This window comes from Filicampus tigris, chromosome 11, assembly GCF_054856515.1.
Source record: "Filicampus tigris isolate MCC_2025a chromosome 11, RoL_Ftig_1.0, whole genome shotgun sequence".
Classification (NCBI taxonomy): Eukaryota; Metazoa; Chordata; class Actinopteri; order Syngnathiformes; family Syngnathidae; genus Filicampus; species Filicampus tigris.
Window position 1 is genome coordinate 9,973,674 of NC_141227.1, and position 15,443 is coordinate 9,989,116.

The 15,443-nt window shown below is 41.5% G+C and overlaps 1 protein-coding gene across 3 annotated transcripts in view; it reads right to left on the reverse strand.

Annotated features, from left to right (window-relative positions):
• The window catches only part of disc1 (DISC1 scaffold protein), a 48,171-nt gene that overhangs the window by 16,194 nt on the left and 16,534 nt on the right, over positions 1 to 15,443 (reverse strand). For all 3 annotated transcript variants that reach the window (XR_015088740.1, XM_086045603.1, XM_086045602.1), the window contains exons 8-10: positions 14,612 to 14,714; positions 13,289 to 13,477; positions 3,862 to 3,922 (exon numbers count right to left, since the gene is read on the reverse strand). Coding sequence is in view for 2 of the 3 variants with exons in the window: in XM_086045603.1 (XP_085901729.1) it covers positions 3,862 to 3,922; positions 13,289 to 13,477; positions 14,612 to 14,714 (353 nt within the window). In the remaining variant the exon portion in view is untranslated. The remainder of the gene's footprint in view (positions 1 to 3,861; positions 3,923 to 13,288; positions 13,478 to 14,611; positions 14,715 to 15,443) is intronic.

Below are 15,443 nucleotides of genomic sequence, written 5' to 3' on the forward strand. Positions count from 1 at the left end.
CATCTGAAAATGCCTGTCAAAAGGATGCCTGGGCCACCTCAAATGTCCCAACCTGAGGAGCATTAACTCTAATTCTGAGCTTCTTTTGTCCACCCCATTTATGTGTACCGCCACTTAATTACACAATGGCTGAAAATATTGTATTTGTTCTATTGCATAAGGTCACTGTTATAATAATTAACTGGCCAGAGGAATGATTACTTGAACGTACACGTACATTGCAGGTGCACATATTCCAATGCATGACTTAGTGGGCCAAGAACTTTTTTTTTTTTTTTAACTCTCAATTATTTCTAGTTGTTCTGTACTATTTCTTTTGAGCATGGAGGCACTTATCACAAATTACTGCCTGAGGATCACATGTGAATTACTAACCGTTCCAGGCGCATGAATACATTGGACGTGCATTACTAATGGTGCCGTAGTGCACCACTTTTGTGCATGCCAAAGGAGTATACCAAATTTGAGCATGCATCAGTGGACTCACATTAGCCAAATGAACCAGATTTTGAGGGCTCTATTTTTGTCGATGCGGAAATGCTGGTATATCCTGATTTTCGTGCAGGCGCAAGCCTTGTTGCATCTGTTTGGGAATGGAGTTGAATGTATTCACACCCACATTGGCGCAAGCTGCTGTTTTTCAAATGTACCATCTTGCGCGCATCTGTGAAATTACCAATGGCCGATCCATCGCCCTCAATGCAGATTTACGACCCGCCTTGCGCCAGACTTGCACCAGTGACGGAAATAGAGCCCTCACTTTCAAGAGGGCTGAAGCATGGCACACATTGCATAATGTGAGTACATCCTAAAGGTGAGTCTGGACAACATGCAGAAGACACCCATTTATTTCCTTTGCTATATCCACAACCCTGTCCCTTCCTCAGCGTCCCAATTTTGGTGATTTTAGGGGAGAGCAGGAAGATTGATCAACTGGAAAATCATTCCTTTTGGCTCGGCACAGGGACTGCATCACTCACACTCTGTCCTTCCCCAAATTGCGAATCACAAGATTCTTTAGTCAGTATATATTGAGTCAGGACCTTACTCCCTTCCAACCTTGCAATTGCCACTCTTTTCCAACACTGGCCTTCAATTTGCTATACACACACAAACCTAGCTACAAACCATCCCAGTTAAAGCCAACAGGACCAAACATATCATTACCAAAAAGATGAGATTAGAGTCTCATGTAACAAAATGTGTGGCAGCCCTAGTAGAGTTTATATATACAGTTCATGCAGATACATGAAAACGGTTCTTCAATAGCACCTTTCCTTTTACAAAATCCATAAAGTACATTCAAGTTTGTTAATTAGTAAGGATTGGGAGATGGGGGATTTAATTGTGTCAACATCTCACATAGCACCTGCTGAGCAGAGGTGCTAATAACATGGTGAGAACCAAAGAAGTGAGTGTGATGGATGATGCATGGTACAGTGAATGCTTTGTGATGTGGGTGGTTTGATTTCTGGAAGGTTTTTAAAGCAGCCATCCGAGCAACCAGGGTTGCTCTGTTCGACATACTTCACACGTGATAGATGCTGCTTGGATGCTCCTGTAGCGCCCTTAGCTTGATCTCAATGTGCATTTTTTTTTTCTGTTTAATAGCCTTTGTATTCCGTATGACATTTGCATTACAGGGATACACATATGATAAATGGCGGTCCAATCTTATTTGAATAATGAATTAAAGCAAAACATTTTGTTCAGTTAGAAAAACTGTACATTTACATTAAATGACTGAGCAGCTCCCCTGAACACAATGCTCGTGTCCTGGTGACACATTTACAACATCGGCGCAGCTTTGACATCCGGTTTTAGTCTTTAGCGTGGAAGAGATAATTGCTTTTTTTTTTTTTTTTTTTTTTTTTTTTCAAAAGCATCCGTCACCACGGAGACCAGACGTCTCACCAGCGCTTGTACATTTCTCCTTCCCCCAACCATCCTCCCTATTCTCACCCCCCGTCACCGCAGCACTCCATCACCAATGATGTACATTGTAGCAGACTGATAACATTTACGGTGGATGATGGATGATTGTGCATATGTACACGGGAAAAAATGATGGCTGAATTTACGGTACTCAATTTTATTTTGAGAAGTGGTTGCACAAACTAAAATAATCTATATGCAGATACATTTTTAAAGTAAATGTATAGTCTTCTTAAAAAAATCTATCTGGATTCAGATGATTTTATTTTGTGCAACCACTTGACGAAATAAAATTGAGTAAATGATGCACAGCATTTTTTTCAAGAAAAATTTGTGTTTCTGTGGCACATGGGAGCAACTAATGAAACTAATGTCCACCCACAAATGTGGGATTTTTCTCTAAAGTGGTGACGATAGCATTTGAAATAATCTACTGTAAACTGCACAGAAGGAACGCCATCAGATGCTCATGAATATTTTCTTTCTGCATAAAACATTTTTGAACAACAGAAAAGTGAATCAAAGTTACTGGCAGAAGACTTCAAACAGATGAAAGCCGTTGTCAGGAGATTTAATAATGAAAATGTGTATTAAATTTTAAATTTAATAAGATGACACTACTAGACACAAGGTTTGACAATATAATCCCTATTCCTAGCTGGTGCCCAGCAACGCATTTAATCTTGCTTCACCCATTTTATACAGCTCAGGAAATCCTACTTTAGTAATATTTTGTAATCCATGCAATGTTATTGAAACATATGACAGCAATGGGAATTGATTTCAAACCGAATAGGTTAGACGTCGCAGAGAATTTGTAAGGAAATGAAATTTTGATTTCATCCATCCATCCTTCAATCCACCCATCATCATTCATTTTCTTATACATCGTGCTGTCATCCTTAGGGTCGTGGTTGACCTTAAGTATATCCCAACTGACTTTGGACGAGAGGCGGGGTACACCCTGGACTTACTCAGTGACAGGCAAATATGACTCATTAGGGATTAAAACAAGGAAAGGCTGCTGACATGATGTAGTCTACCAAAATGAGACTTTAGGCACTGGAAATGTACATCTTCCACTATACAACCATGGCCTATGTTTTTCACAAAAAATACCTCTTTGCATCTCTGAAGTGGACACAATGAATTATTAATCCAATGAAACAATAATGAAAAAAATAATTTTTAATTTAGATTAACTCGTGCATCTGGTGTTCATAAGAACTCTCTGGTTTCTTAAAGTAGCATCAGCCTTAAAGTTAAACTGTCCTTGCTAGGTCACCAGTATAGTAGATGGACATGGAAAGCAGGTAAATAGCATCCAGAGAATATTGATTTAGAAACCACGGTGTGCCTGTTTTCATGTTCGCCTCGTGCTTGCGTGGGTTTTCTCCTGGTACTCCGATTTCCTCCCACATTCCAAAAACATGCATGTTAGATTGACGGAATGCCCATAAGTGTGAATGTGAATGGTTGTGAATGACAACCAGGGGGTGCCCCAAAGTCACCAGAGTCACCAGCTGACTTAAGACCCGAAAGAGGATAAGCACTATAAAATAAAGAACATTGATTTAATGTTCATTTTGACTAAAACTGGTAAAAGACAGGAGAGAAAAGTAACAGGGTGAAAGGAAAGTGCATACTGTCAGTAAAGGTAAAGGATATCTGTAAAAGAGGGCATAGAAGCTATCAAATAACTCATGTGGGAGACAGAAAGAAAAGTGAGAAAGGCTCTGGGAAACAAATTGCATGATATAAAGTGTAAGAGCATGAGGTGGTGGGTGAGCTGAGTGAGGACAATGGAGGTGAGTCCTTGGGGGATGTTGTTCCGTTTATGCCTTCATTTTTTCCAATTTCTGTTGAAAAAAGGGCTACTGGGTGTTCTATGTGCTAACATGACAAAAACATTGGCAAACAACTTACCTGTGCAGCCTGTCTTCCAATAGCTCAATATACTTGACGGCATTGTCTTTCAGCTGGCTTTCTACATGGGGAGAACACAGGGAAAAAATTGCATATTAAACTCAATTTACTTATCTTAGCAACCAATCACAACTCTAATAAAAGCCATTGTCCTGAAGTATATTGTGGATCATCACAGTTAGTGAGGCTATTGTTTGAGAGTTCAAAATAAGATTAGCTGCTTCTCATTGCCTTAAGACGAGCACATACAGTACTTGAGAAAATATGGACTCAAACTTGAGATGGCTAGAGGGCAAGAGAAGATTTTGTCAGGGTATGTCGCGTGTCCTCATATCGCACCGGTCTGTCTGCAGGGCTTAAAACTGGACGGCGAGTGCGTGTTGCTTCCTGTAGCACCCTGCCAGCTTTGAGCTGTGCCCGAGGACGGGGGCGCAGGTTGACTGAGCGTTAGTTAAGGAGTTAGGATGAAGGCGAAGGCAAACTGAGTGTCGTTAATGAGCTCATGTATCAAACGTGAAACTTTGCCCGCCTGCAGCAGTGCATCTTTAAACGCAATGGGAGCCATTTATATCAAATTGCCCTGTCATTGAAGGGATTATTGTGTATGTGTGTATATATATATATATATATATGATCTGATCACTAGTGGCACCACTGTTGCCTTTCGCCCCACATTCTTTTTTCATATGTGGTTATCATTCAGGATAGCTACATCTATCACGACTGCTATCTTCTGATGTTTATCCACCACAACTATGTCAAGCTGGTTGGCTGTCACTAGTTTGTCAATCTGGATTTGGAAGTCCCACAGGATCTTGGCCTGGTTGTTCTCAACCACCTTCAGTGGTGTCTGCCATCTTGATTCTGGGACTTCTAGTCCATATTTCGTGCAGATGATCCGATACACTATTCCAGCTACCTGGTTATGCTGCTCCATGTATGCTTTGTGAGCCAGGATCTACACCCTGCTGTGATATGCTGCACCATCTCTGAGGCTTCTTTGCACAGCTTGTGCCTGGGCTCATCTTTATCTACTGATCTTGAGTTTAAGGCCTGTTCTTGTGCTGCCATGATTAAACTATTATAACCCTGCAGAGTACACCCGTTCTGCTCATTTAGACTGCAGTCAAATTGACGGATCATCCATTAATGACAGGATATACAAAGTAGCTTGTTTTGCGTTCTCTGCTATGATGCATATTTAAACTGGACCCATTCAGCATAAGCCACTTGAACCATCCATAGATTTAACTTCAACATACTTGTTCCCATTAGCCCTAGAACACTAACGTTGGGTGATTTTCACCCACAGAATTTTCCTTATGTGATATTTTGTATTGGGAAATTAAATAAGACGACTTCAAATTTGCCACACACTGTTTACATAAATTGATGAAAACTGTATTTTATCCGGGATATTATATCGGGTTAAATGTACCCGACCTGAGTGATTGCGTTACTAATTTGAACGTTAGTGGACTACATGTGTTAGCACAAGTAAACTCCACAAAGGACGGCCAGAGCAGAGTTTAAATCCAGGACCTCTCAACTGTGAGGCACAAGTGCTACCCACTAACACATTGTGATACCCCACTTAAACCGCAAGGTGGAAATTCCACAAAGTACTAAGTCTACTATCTGAGTGAGCTGAAGGTCAGGTACCAGTGCTTCTATTTAGTTCTCACACTGAATGACGACAAGAAACCTAATTGGTGTTCTGAATCACACTGTAGTATGACATGCAATTTGTATTATTATCGTCTCGATGGTGGTTATTAGACTGTGTCAGCTCCGGTATGAGACAGGCGACAGGCAGACACAGCAGGGAGAAAGGAAAATGGTTGAGTAACACACACACACAAACACACACACACACACACTTCTGTCCACACTTCTGTGCAAGCACAATGCAGATAGTCTGGCTATTTCTGGACACTGCTTGTGGATAGAGAGGGAGAGCTCTCGCCTGAGACACTCAGATACATGGACAAGGCAGCTCACTTACCACCTCTTTAATTGCTGTGTGATATCATATCCTGCCTGGATGTCTCCCACATCAACTTTCATCCATGCATGCATTCATTTATTAAGCAGCATGCAAATAGATAGCCGTTGAATTATACATGGGGCAGGCTTTACGCCTGACTTTGGATGGATGATGGTATGTACAAATGAGAGATGACAAAGTGGGCTACGGCTTGAACAAGAGCAAGAGCCGGATTTAGATATAATGTATTGGAAGGAATAGAAAAAGACACAAGAAATGAAGATAGGTGATGCCGAAATAAGTGTTCTGACTTCATATTTTCTCCTATGCACATCCTCTCATATGCTGAGTGAGTCGGCGCGCCATCTTGTCGCCATGCCAACCGCCAGCAAAACTAGTGAGCCTTTGTAGGCATTACAGATGAAGAAAGAAAGCTAATAGAATGGGTCCGGGCACCAAGCAGCAAAACCTAGCCCTGAGCGAAATGAACCCAAGCAATGGGTGATATTTCCACTTCCTGTAAGTCTGCGGGAGGCCATGTCATTTGGCAGACCATGCGAATAAAATCAGTACTAAAAAGCAATTGAAGATGAGGAGCCACGGTTGTAGTCCATGATATATGAAGCCAAGCTCAGCCTCCCATTGTGACAGTGATCGCAGCAGGTGCTCAAAAGACTGATTCCAGATCCCAAAGATTGGTTCCAAAAAGCCATCCAATCATAATAAATACAAAGTACATATCTACTGCTGATGCATTACTTAATGTTATATTGAGCCATTTGCTTTGGCAGGTTTGAAAATTCATTTTTAGTTGGAGTGGCTAAATACAAAATAATTAGCTAAGATTAAGACAAAATCTAAAGTTGATACAGAAGTAGATTAGAAGGCCTCATATTTATAGAGACAAAGCAAACAGAGCAGATTTACACACAGCAATACACAAAGTTAATGGATTATACGAGCATTCAAACGGCGCAGTACGGTAATTGAAAATGAATAATACAGTAATTTCCTGACTGCCTCGTAACAATACGTAACATCTGTGGGGCTTCCGTGTTGTCTAACAAATTAGAGGCATCTCTGTGCTAATGCAGCGCCAATGATATGCGTGTTATAAAAGCCTGAGCATAATAAGGCAGAAGAGCAATTGTGTGTCTTTGGAACTGAGCTGAAGGCATTGGCTGTGATGAATGCGTTTAAGCTCAGCTTGGGTTGTTTGAGAGCAGAGCGCTGCAGGTAACACGAACACATTCTGCATTATGCACACACTCACAATGCACAGTGTCTGAAGCAACAGCACTGGCAGCGAAGAAAGGGGGCGCAGGCTGGTATAGCACACACTCAATAAGCCATGATATTGTACAGCTTTGGGACCCCAAAGCCTAGCAATACCCAGACAACAGCTGGCACAAAGAACATACTGTGGGACTATGCATGAATGCAAACAAGGAATCCAAAAGGAGTCAGTTAACAAAAAAAATTCAGTGCACACATCTGCATGATTGGAGGCAGTTTATATTTTTGCAATGCACTATTCTGTCTTAAATGCTACACAGCACATGCTTTCACTACTCCACCAAGGATGGGTTTTTTTTAATGAGCATTATTGTGCAAAGAAAAACAAAAAATAAATAAATGAATAAAAAAGCATTTCTCCTCGTTGGGTCCAAATCTATACGTAACAAAATGCGAAATGATCAGTTTCTCTATTACCATAGACACTTCCAGTATTTGCCCTCCGCCCAGGTTAAGGGTCTGAGTGTCATCTCTGACCGCACCATATCATGTCAAGCTCACATAAATATCATCATACAGTGTGCATGCTTGCTTCCCCGCAATATAAGTCACCTTGACCCATACCTTCCCATTCCACTCCCGGATTGATAACTGCAATTCCATTTTTTTTTTTGTCTTCATCACAAATCCCTCCATAAACTCTCAAGTGGTCCAGAATTCAGCTGCTCAAGTCATTCCAAGAATCCCCTCCTTCTACCATATCACCCCAGTCTTACAACAGCTACACTGGCCACCGGTTCAATTTAGAATACATTTCGAAACCCCCATGCCCATTTTCAGGGCCATCCATAACATCATCCCACAATACTGTACCTGTTGTAGATTACACAGATTGCCACCACATTTCACCCACTTCGATCCACATCCTCTTCCACCTCACTGGCCGCTTGCCTGCCTCATCACCTCCCTCTTCTAAACTCACTACCATCTGACCTGCACAACACGGACTCCATTCCTCTTTTCAATTACTCCTCCGAGTCATTTTTTTTACATTGCTGTTCTTGTGTTTTCTATTTTTTTTACCTTGATATTACAGTTCGATCGTGCGGTCTCCTTGTTCGCTCTGAAAGGTGCCTTTAGAATGTATTACAGTGAACCCACGCTACACTGTGCTTCATCTTTCGCATCCCGGCTGCATTTTAGATTCTTAAGCGATGGTCTTTAAAGAGTTTTTACAGTTCAAGCAAGTCCTAAGAGCAAAAAGAATAGGCAGGGAAGTTCCCCTATTCAAGTAGAAAAAGAGTTGTTCCCACAGAACAGAGAGAATATATGCCTGTGACCAATGTCGCATGCTCTGTTTGTAAGTGTTGTTGCTCCCCGTGCGTTGCAGTAGCAGCTGTTTGAAGGTTTCTAATTACCGTAACATCTATGCTAATTTCCGTTAAACCATCTCCAAATTTAAAAGCCCATTTTTCACAATAGGTGCCCTTTCAGGCAAAGGTGCATACATTCATTTGTCATTTCTCAATGAATAGTGCATTGATGAATCTTAATGACAAAATTCAGTCACAAGCAAGAAATCAGAGTATCAGAAGGAGTAAAAACTGCTGCTGATTACAATTAGAATTGTTCAGAGCTGATGAAGGACAGCAGTACTTAGCGCTATTGTTGTTGAAGACAAGGATATGATTTGGCAAGACCTTATTATTGAGTTGATCTTATGAATACATTATACACTTCTGTATAACTGAAAGAAGAAAGAAAATGTTGCACCAAATGACTAACACGCTGAGTTCCTGAGGTAAAAAAACAAAAGAAAAAAATCCCCCAAGAATGGGCTTGAGGGCACAAGTGTGTCCACACCTCTCTTTAATCTGAACTGAAAAAAGAACAATGGACCAAAGACAATGTGACAGCATGCATTAAAAATTCTCCATCATTCTACAAATGTTACATGGTCTAAACCAGGGGTGCCCACACTTTTTCAGCCTGAGAGCTACTTATGACATGACCAAGTCAAAATGAGCTACCTACCAAAAATGCAAAACACATTATTTCTAAATACATTGAGAATTATTTTTAGATGTACCGTATATGCTGGTGTACCTTGCATGAATGCATCAACCTATATAGCACAACACAACCAAAAAATCTTTTGTAATTACCTTACTCTGATGACTGATTGCACTGAATGGAATTAGCCAGGGACGCATAGTCCGGACAGTAGCTGCTGATAGCCAGCCTCAAGCTGATTTGCAGCAACAACAATCCGCCCATTTGCTCCATAAAACAAGTCAACTTTTTTTGCACACTATAATAATGCTATCAATATTGCTGTCTTGGTAAAGTTCAAGAACTGTTAAAAAAAAAAAAAAAAGCTGCAGAGTGAACAGGACGCTGTGTGGCTGTGTGTGACGTAATATGCCCGATGCTGACTGACTGCCGCGAGGCGGAATGGCAAAAAAGTTGACTTGTTTATACGCGCCGAGTGGAGCGAATGGGCGGATTTCTGGTGCCTCGCTCCGCGTACCACCGCTTCAAACGCATCAACCGCGCCACCACGCACGCAACCGCGCCCACCCGCGCAAACTACATTGACTCCAATTGAAACGCACCGCCAGAAACGCTCCCAAGGCAGTTGGTGTGAACGTAGCAATACAGTAGTGAGGACAGATGATAGGCTGGCGATCTACCCACGAAGCCTTTCGCGATCGACCGGCCGATCGCGATCGACGTAATGGACACCCCTGTTATAAATCTAGCCTCATGCTCACTGTGAATAGCAACAATAAATGGCCGCAAAGGCAGAATTCAATATACAAGTGAGACGTGTGACTTCACAGTTAGCGGTCCATTAGTAATTAACTCGCTCACTATGCAGTAGCGTTTGAAGAGAAGACATTGATGGAGAGTGTGAATTTGTTTTGATAGTGATTCCTATGGGTACCGTACACATATATTGAGAGATCTGACATGTTACACAATGGAAAGTTCCATCCCATACTCTATCACAGGAATAATGCCGCAAAGAACTTCAGAAATAAAACACAGGAAACACTCTCCGGGGTCCACTTAGCCACTTTAGCACTCTCAATCATACCAAGCCTTTTTGGGAGAAGTGCTGTCATACCTTCCATCAAGTTCTCAATAGAAGCACCATAAAAGTGGCAGGGTAATGAATAAATCATATACGTATGCCCTCGGCATTACTATCAGCACTCCATTAAGAGGAAAATTGCATTTGTGTAATAACTGTGAGTGGCAGTATTTGGATGTGAACTTCCATTGCTAGATACATAAATGACTGGCCCTCGTCCCCAAAAAAACAGCCTAAAAGTACAATGAAGGTAACTTGGGTGGGTGTGTTAAGGAATAATACTGTCGCTGTTGAAGACTGAGCAGAAGAAAAGCAATTCATTGAATGTGTTCCAGAATATTAACCATTAGGCGCATACTGTTTATGTCTTCTATTAAATAAGCATGCTCAGAGTTAAACAGAACACACAGTCAGCGCTTTCACATCTCATTGTCCACACTCCTAGGGGTCATTTACCCTTCTTGTCCGCTCTTTCAATTATTTATTTGCAAATTTAGCATCACTCGAAATCTCTCTTGGGGACAAAATTACACTCTCTGCTGGGAGTGAAACCTCTGGCTAATGGATTTCATATTCATCAACACTCATGCCAATGGAAATTAGGGACATAATGGCTGCAAAATCCAAAAGCCCCACCCTGAACATTATGAGGGAAGATGGACACTCAAAAAGATGAAATCATTTCAGAAGTGTCTAGCTTTAGAGTATATATCATGACCATGGTGCTTTTCATAGCACTATGGTGCTTTTCAAAGAATGTACTGTATATCCATTTTTATTGTAATGAGATGTTTCTAGAGTTGTAGGAGTTTTAAATACAGTAAATCAGAAAAGCCACAAAACTCTTCCATTGACTTTCATATTCATTTCTTCCCTTATGCTGACGAGTGTCTTCAATTATTTTTCGAAACCCGTTCTTACTCAGTCTTCTTTTTGTTTTCAATCGATTTTGAAAATTAGCACATCCACGCTTTCTCACATGCTGTATCATTCTCGCGAATGTTACATGGATTTCATTTTTCATACGGTTTGGTCATGAGGATGATTTGAAACATTCTGGGCTCTATTTTCTTGATCATTACAAGTCTAGCGCGAGGTGAGGTCAAAATCTGTGCAGGGTCGGGCTGGACTGGGTTTTGGAATTTTTGCAGACGCACACAAATTGGCACAGTTAAAAACGGGCCTTTTGCCACGTTGTGGGTGTGAGCACAGCCGAAATGGGAAATCATTTCCCAAGTGTCTTGCTTTAGAGCTTTTGTCATAACTAGTATGTTCTTAAAGGATGCACTGTACATCCATTTTGAATGTGATGAGATGTTTCTAGTCTTAAAAGAAATGCACTAAATACAGTAAACATCACAGTGGCCACCTTGACTTTCAAGTCAAAAAATCATTTCCCACCCTCTCTAGCCAACGACTGCTAATGTGCTGTTTGTAGACTATCAGGTTCCAGCTTGTGTGTGCCAGAGCCTTATTACCAAGTTGGCTGACAGTTTAATGAGCCCCTAGCTTGGTGTCAGCAACACATTGAGAAATTGCTGCTGCTGCCATATTGTGTGCGCCCACTTGAGCATTTGAGCAAGGCGAAAAACCAATCATTAGCTCACCATCACGTCCCACATAGTGATGTGTTATCCACCTGATTCCCATTCCTTTGTCTAGCCTGAACATCCTACTTGGCTTCTTTGTGTGGCCCTCAGTGCTCTAATGTGCATACTGAGGCACAACATATATTTAAGATACAGCGGTATGATATATAGATTGTTGGGAATGTCACATCTTTGTCTCATGATCGAAAGGGGCGTGAATGTCTTTGAGCGGCTAAAATGTGTACATTTTAATTGCCACAAGTTGATATGGCTCATACAAAAATTGGAGCCTGTAACATGGAAAGTGTGCCCCCTAGTGACAAGAGATCACGCATTGAAGGGCAGACAATGGCTCAACACTAATGGCCTGGCTGTAGTCACTAATGATCTGGATAAGAGAGGACGTTAGAAGGCTGATTGAACACGGAGGGGTTGCTGCGATAGCTTCACTACCTGCACTGGTGTCTCGTCACTTTCCCCATCCCCCTCTTGATGCTCCCACCTCAGTGCCTCACACAGTGAAGTGACCTTTAGAGATCTGCCTGTGACTGATGGATTGGAGGACCACTGCAGGCGGTGCCATCAAAATGCAATGCCTGAAGCCAAACCCTTTAGTTAGCAATCCAAAAAGGCAAAGGGTTGGTTTTAGCAGCATTCAAGTCTCCTGTAGCGCTTATACGTCATATCAGCAGCGTGTGACTCAAAGGTAATTGGCCAGTTCACACAATCTAAAGTGCATTTTCCTCGTTCACACTCCACCTCCTCTTAACAGCTGTCAGCTCTGATGCAAACTCATTTGATGTAGAGTCCCCAAAGACAGATAGCCAATTTTCTTTTCCTTTGCGAGAAAAGTCAACGTTCATTGATGTCGCAGAGTCCCAGCATGGAGCAACATGAGAGAGTACATCTCTTAAAAGAGTGATTCATATTGCTACTATTAAAGAGGTGTTTTCAATGCTAAAGGGAGTGCCCGTCAAAAATGCAAAAATCTATCTATCTGTCGATCTGTCTATCTGTCTATCTGTCTATCTGTCTATCTATCTATCTATCTATCTAGTTAGTTAGCTAGCTAGCTAGCTAGCTATCTAAGCAATGCCATCAACATGCCATCATTACCACAGCATTGCTTTTCTCTGTTCATGATTTTACCTTTGATCCTCATGTAGAAAACCCATCAGTTGAGAAATCACACTACTAGTTAGGACTATATAAACAAATGTAAGACTTTAGTGTGTTTGAATGCCTGATTCTCAGCATTTACACAGTTCATTTGATTTTTATCAGGGCTTGTTCTGACCCGTCTCTTGGTGTAGAACCACAAACTGGCCTTAGTGCCTTGGTGTACGCAAATCAGCAGCCCGAGGTTGTTATAGGTTGCCATAGCCTTGTTGATTTTTAAAAGGCTTTGACTATAATGAGCAGGCTAAATCTGCTTGATTATTGTTTCCTCAAGTTATTTCCTCTTCCTGCGACAGCCTTCCTCCTGGGGGACAAAAGTCTGAGTGCAGGCAGACTCACCATGCTGCACCTCCCTGTGATCTAGCTCCTGTCTGAGCTGCTGTTGCTGCTCCTTCATCCTGGCCAGCTCTTGGCTGCTCCCTGAGCTGAGATTGTGCAGCCTCTTGGCCAGAGCCTCCAGACGCTCCTGCTCCTGGTAAACCGCCTTCATCTCAGCCTTCAGCTCCTTGGCACTACTGAAGTCATTACCTGTAGCAGTGCGCCACAGAAACACATTATTGCATACACATCTCATTAATGAGTGATTTTTACATGAATGGTGTAATTAAATAAAGTTAATGGAGCTTGTATAAGTACAGTGAAACCCTTAAGGTCGAGCACATTCCAGGACATTGGTCATCCTCCGATGTGTTTGGATTTAGAATCTATTTTTCCCATGGGAAATAAAGGAAATACGATGAATTGGTTCCAAGTATTTCCATCATAAAACATCAACCGTGCAGGAAAGTAACATATAAAAAGGACCATTTAAATTAACACGTAATATGTGACGAACGTGCAGAGAGAGTTTATTGCTTGTGAGGTGAGTCGTTTTGCATAAAAAATGCACAGCTAATTTTCCAGCATACATTCCAGTTTCTTTAATTATTACCGATTTATTGCTTTACAGTTGAGTGGTTCTCGGTTCAAAAATGGGCTTGTTTGCATGTTCTCCCGTGCTTGTATGAGGTTTCTATGGGTAACTCAGTCTTCCTCCCACATTCTAAAAACATGCAAGTTAGGTTAATTGAAGAGTCTAAATTGCCCATAGGTGTGAGTGTGAATGGTTGTCTATATGTGCCCTGAGATTGGCTGGCGACCAGACCACAGTGGACTCACACGTGCAGTCCATTCAGACATTACAGATCAAAGGTATTACAGTAGCAACACAATTACTGTTGAAAGTCAAGCCATTCGAATGGAAAAGTCATTTAATCACTTTGAGATTAAACTGTTATCTCTGTTAACACTACTGATTTTAAACATGCTCCATGTTTGCAAAGTGTTGTTACCAGCCAGCATTTGTGTTTGTGAAACGAGCTTTTTTTTCCACAATTGAGTAGAATTTCAAACAAAAAATAAAATAATCTGTGCTAGTTCTACAATGCACACGCTTTTGAGGTCACATGAAACGTTTTGTTAACATCACGACATGCTTTTTATGAAAATACGGATGAATGATAATCTCAAACCATTTGGAAACAGCAACATAGTTGATACAAATTGTATTTTTTTTATGTGGAGTGCATTACATTACTCTGGATTTTTGTGCAATTTTTTTTTCCTTTTTCGGGGTCCACTGTAAATTAAGAAGGCATGAAAATAGAGGAAGGGTGGAGTCACCTGAGATGGCAGCCAGCTTGGCTTCATGCAAAGCTAAGAGCTGAGTTTCAGTCTCACTGACTTTCCTCCTGAGGCTGCTGCCCAGCTTCTGACTCATGACCACCTAAAGAAAGAAAAAAGCAGGGAAGGGGGAGGTTAGCCACTAAAAGCCACATGGATCCCAGAGGATGCACGCTTCATTTCCAGCTCTGTTCCCATGTTCTCTTCCAACTCATTCTTACAAGACGTCACCGATTCGTTTCGATTCTTCCACGCTCCCTCTTCTTTGAATACACAGCAGAGCCTGATGTTTTACATGTCTCTAACCTTTAGGAAGATAAAGACTTCTTACGCCTTTCATGCGGATGTGTGCAAATGTGAAATCTCCATAAAAGATGCCATAGTAATGTCAGAGAGGGGAGAGGCACTGAATGTCACAGAGGATGCGACACGTCAGCTCTTGCAAGCTGATGGCTATTGATAAAACCAGTCTGGCCCCCATCAGCCTTTTAAACTTCTGTTTTTATACAGTGTAGAGTAGACAGCCAGATACAATCCCCAAGACGCAGCTCTCATCTTTTGAGGAACTACATTCATGGCTCAAAGGGACATGGAGCAGGATTCGCCTTCATGTTTCTTTCTTGAACCTGACACAGTTTTGCGCTAGACTTTGAAAATGTTGTCAAATGGGTTGGTTTTTCTGAGGCTGAGCATCTCCGAGGGAGTCTTTTTCACACGGAAATATAAAAATCCGTCAGGCTTGCATAATTCTACTTTAAGCTTTACACGAATTGGAAGCTGCTTCCAACATAAAAGGCATTTATGTAACTAGTGATTTGATTTCAAGACAGAC